At 44.6% G+C, this 3881-nt stretch overlaps 1 protein-coding gene across 1 annotated transcript; it reads left to right on the forward strand.

The window, feature by feature from the left end:
* Positions 1-339: 339 nt before the first annotated feature.
* On the forward strand, positions 340-3606 carry LOC102501092 (putative olfactory receptor 10D4). The gene is made up of 2 exons (XM_014582273.1): positions 340-1243; positions 3572-3606. The coding sequence occupies exons 1-2, from the start codon at positions 340-342 to the stop codon at positions 3604-3606; spliced, it is 939 nt and encodes a 312-aa protein (XP_014437759.1).
* The last annotated feature ends 275 nt before the right edge of the window (positions 3607-3881 follow it).

The following is a 3881-nucleotide window of genomic DNA, read 5'->3' on the forward strand; positions in this document are numbered from 1 at the left end:
GGGCTTTGTATGCAGTGTTCGGTTCATTAAGAGATTCCTAAGACCCTCCTTCGGGCTGCGTTCTCACGGTTGACCCTCACACCTGAGAAAGCAATGTGGGAAAGAAGTGTCTTTGTCTTTGCAGCAGACATGATACCAAGTGACTACAGGGCTATGTGACTAACTGTCTCACACGAATGTAAGACATCTGGATGGATGAGCCTTTGTTTACTCTGTCAGTGCCCAGGTCTTTGGTTGCTTCTACGCTTTATTGAACTAAACAGAACTAATTTATAGATGTATCCCACTGATCCTCATCTTTCTCTTTCTAGACACCCAAGAGCTGATTATCCTATAAAAATGAGAAATCACACAACAGTGACTGAATTTGTCCTGCTGGGGATCCCTGAGTCAGAAGGTCTAGAGACCACCCTTCTATTCCTGTTCTCATCGATATATTCGTGCACCCTCTTGGGAAATGTGCTCATCCTCATGGTGATCCTCTCCTCCTCTCAGCTTCACACTCCCATGTATTTTTTCTTGGGAAATCTCTCCATCTTGGACCTGGGTTTCTCTTCAACAACTGCTCCCAAGATGCTGTTGAACCTTTCAGGGAAGAGTCAAGGGATCTCTTTCCAGGGCTGTGTGGCCCAGCTCTTCTTCCATCATTTCCTGGGCTGCAGTGAGGGCTTCCTGTACACGGTGATGGGGTTGGACCGCTATGTAGCCATTTGTCATCCCCTGAGGTACACGGTCATCATGAATCCCAGGGTCTGCTCCATCTTGGCCACAGGCTCTTGGCTGGGTGGCTCTGCCCAGGCCATTATCCTAAGTTCCCTCACCTTCCAGTTACCTTACTGTGGGTCTAATGAGTTGGCCTATTTCTTCTGTGATGTGCCTGCAGTGTTACCTCTAGCCTGTGAGGATACTTCTGTAGCCGAGAGGGTAGGTTTTACAAATGTTGGTCTTTTGGCTTTTACATGCTTATTTCTTATCTTTGTTTCCTACATTCGCATCGGGGTCTCCATATCAAAAATCCGCTCAGCAGAGGGCAGGCATCGGGCTTTCTCAACCTGCAGTGCCCACCTCACTGCAATTATTTGTTTTTATGGCCCAGTGATCATCATCTTTCTTCAGCCCAATCCCAGACCCTTATTTGGTGCCATAATTCAGATCTTCAATAATCTCGTAACTCCCTTTTTGAACCCACTCATCTATAGCTTAAGGAATAAGGATGTAAAATCAGCCCTACAAAATGTATTTGGTAAGACAGCCTTCGTTGTAAAAAATATATGAAAAAACTTCGAGTTCTTCTAGAAAAAGTTTAATCTTTGTTTCTTTTTCAATGAGGAGACTGGTAGAATTGTAAGATGCAAACCTAGTCTTCCCATGTAGTCCCCGGCTCACACTGCAACACCCTGCCCTTGTGACAGAGCCACTGGGCTTCTTTCTCTGTTTATTGGGTGACATTCTCATCTGAGGCATTTTGGAATGAATTATCCTCTGCATCAACCTACCACTTAACCTCATTATTTTAAAGCATGTCTGTGTTATATCATGGTATCAGTGTGGATACACACACACACACACACACACTGTTTAAGTATGGTGCTCTAAGGTACTTACGAAATAAATAGAACACTGATTTATCTCTATATCAGTCAGGAAGCCCGTGTTAGAATTTTTGTGTAAATGCAAGGAACAATGAATATTCTCCATTCATGAGAAATATTATGTCTCATTTTTTTTAACGTACGATTTACATAATTTAGTTTGTTTTCTTTACTCTCAGAGGAAAAGTACATTTTATTTGTAGAAGATATGGCAAATGTTATAACAAGCATATTCAATTTTTCTGATTTAGTTTTTTGTTTATTTTTATATTTTACCTAGAGGTGGTTTAAGGCTTTTCTTGTAAGCCAAGTATTTCTTAGAAAGCAGAGGATAACTAGTGGAATGAAAGAAAGAGAGCAATGGGAAGGGAGCTGGGAGGGAAAGGAAAGAGAAGAATTCAAGAGAGCTGGGTACCTGTGTTTTGTAACTCACTTGAGAATGGCGCTCTCTTACCTCAATCCCTGTCTATCAACACAGGTGACTAAAAAAATCAGTGAAGTGGAAACTGTAAGTCACCAGTGCACTTTGCTGTGCCAGGTGTAGTATCTTCTGAGATACTGTCACTCTAACCCACAGTTAGGTAGTCATTCTGGCTAGAAATCAGTGAACACCACACTGGGGGAAAAAAGAAAAAGAGTTATTTCTGCTTTTTTTTTTCTTTCCCCTAAGAGAGTTTTTGGCTAAGAGGCTCGTATGCTCACTGGAGACGCAGGGAGAGAGAGAGAAAGCAAGAAATCATTCCCCTGTGGGATGTCATGCTGTAATCCCTTCCCCATTCTCCTGTCAGGATTTGGGCATCACACACACAAGCCCAGCGTGTTTCACCCTGCTGGGTCTGCACTCAAAACATGGTTGACCACATGGGAATCCAGCACCTTAACCGCTACACTCACTGGTTGGTCCTTCATTTTCATCTTAAATAAATATGCTTTCTTTATTTCCCTTTCATTTCCAGCAGGCAAATGTTAAAATACACCTAAGAGTGTTATGCAGTTTCCACTCCTCTATTCTTTCTTTTTCTTAGAGAGATTATTCCTACAGGGAATGTGCTCTCACCAGAGATACAGAGAGACAGACAGAGAGACAGACAGTGAGAAATCACACCCTCCCCCACAAGGAGATGGCCATTCCACAATCCCTTCTCCTTCATTCTCCTCTTGGGATTGTGGGCTTGCATGTATATACACCCGGCATGAGTTTCAAGCCTTTGGGTCTGGGACTCGAACCGCGGTTTTCCATATGGGACTTCATTGTCTTAACCATTGCATCACCTGCTGGCGCCTGCTCCTCTGTTCTTTAAACACACACACATATTTTTTTATACTCATTCTATATCTTGTCAATACAACACAACACAGGGCAATACTAAAATGTAATGAACACTTAAAAGGTTATAATGCTTTAGAAAATCTCTTCCAATTTTATCATAATAGATTTTCTCTATGATCCATTAAAATGTAATTCCAACTATAATTCCTGTCTTTAAGCTCTCCTCTAGCTCCTTTGCTGTTCTTCAAATGGCCAGGTTTCTGGGTTGAGAGCCTAGATTCAGAAATGTCCTTAATGGGCGCGGCGGTGGCGGGCCCTGAGCTTGCCCCCCCCCTGCCCTGTGCGGCCCCCCAGGCCTACACGGCCGGGGCTCTGCTCCGCGTTCCGCTGCCTCTCCAGGGCTGGCGTGTGGCCTCCGGGCCTGCGCGTGGCCGCTGGGCCTGCGCCTACGTGTGGCCACTGGGCCAGTGTGTGGCTGCCAGGCCTGCATGTGGCCACCGGGCCTGTGCCTGTGCGTGGCCGCCGGGCCTGCACGTGGCCCCTGGGCCTGCGCGTGGCTGCCGGGCCAGTAAGGGCGCTGGACTTCCACTTGGCCGAACTTGGTTTGTGTCCCAGACCTGGTAGCTTGCTTTCTCTCTCCCACCGCCCCCCCTCTCACTCTCACTCTTGCTCTATCCCTCTCTGGTCAAATTAAAATAAATAGATAAAGTTAAACAAAACCATTCTTTAAAAATGAATAAATAAATAAACAGAAACAGACAACTGACACAATAACTTGGATAGATTTCAAAGGTATGCTGAGTGAGAGTGAAAAGCCAATCTTAAAAGGTTACTTAGTGTATGATTTCACTTACATAAAATTCTTGAAATGATAAAATTATGAAAAGGAAGAATAGATTAGTAATTGTCAGGGAGATGCTAGTGATGGCTCTGGGCGGGTTGGATTCCTTGGGCTGGCCTTTGGGCCAAGCTTGCTGTTGACTATTGTGCTTCCAGCGGTGTCTGCTTTGGGGAAAGAG

This window comes from Tupaia chinensis, unplaced genomic scaffold (genome assembly GCF_000334495.1).
Source record: "Tupaia chinensis unplaced genomic scaffold, TupChi_1.0 Scaffold143562_1, whole genome shotgun sequence".
Lineage (NCBI taxonomy): Eukaryota > Metazoa > Chordata > Mammalia > Scandentia > Tupaiidae > Tupaia > Tupaia belangeri.

What these genes read in the sequence shown, in the direction of transcription:
- LOC102501092 (XM_014582273.1), top strand. Translation starts at nt 340, where the DNA reads ATGAGAAATCACACAACAGTGACTGAATTTGTCCTGCTGGGGATCCCT. An exon ending in AGCCCTACAAAATGTATTTG is followed by an intron (nt 1,244 to 3,571) that starts GTAAGACAGCCT and finishes AAATAGATAAAG; the next exon opens with TTAAACAAAACCATTCTTTA.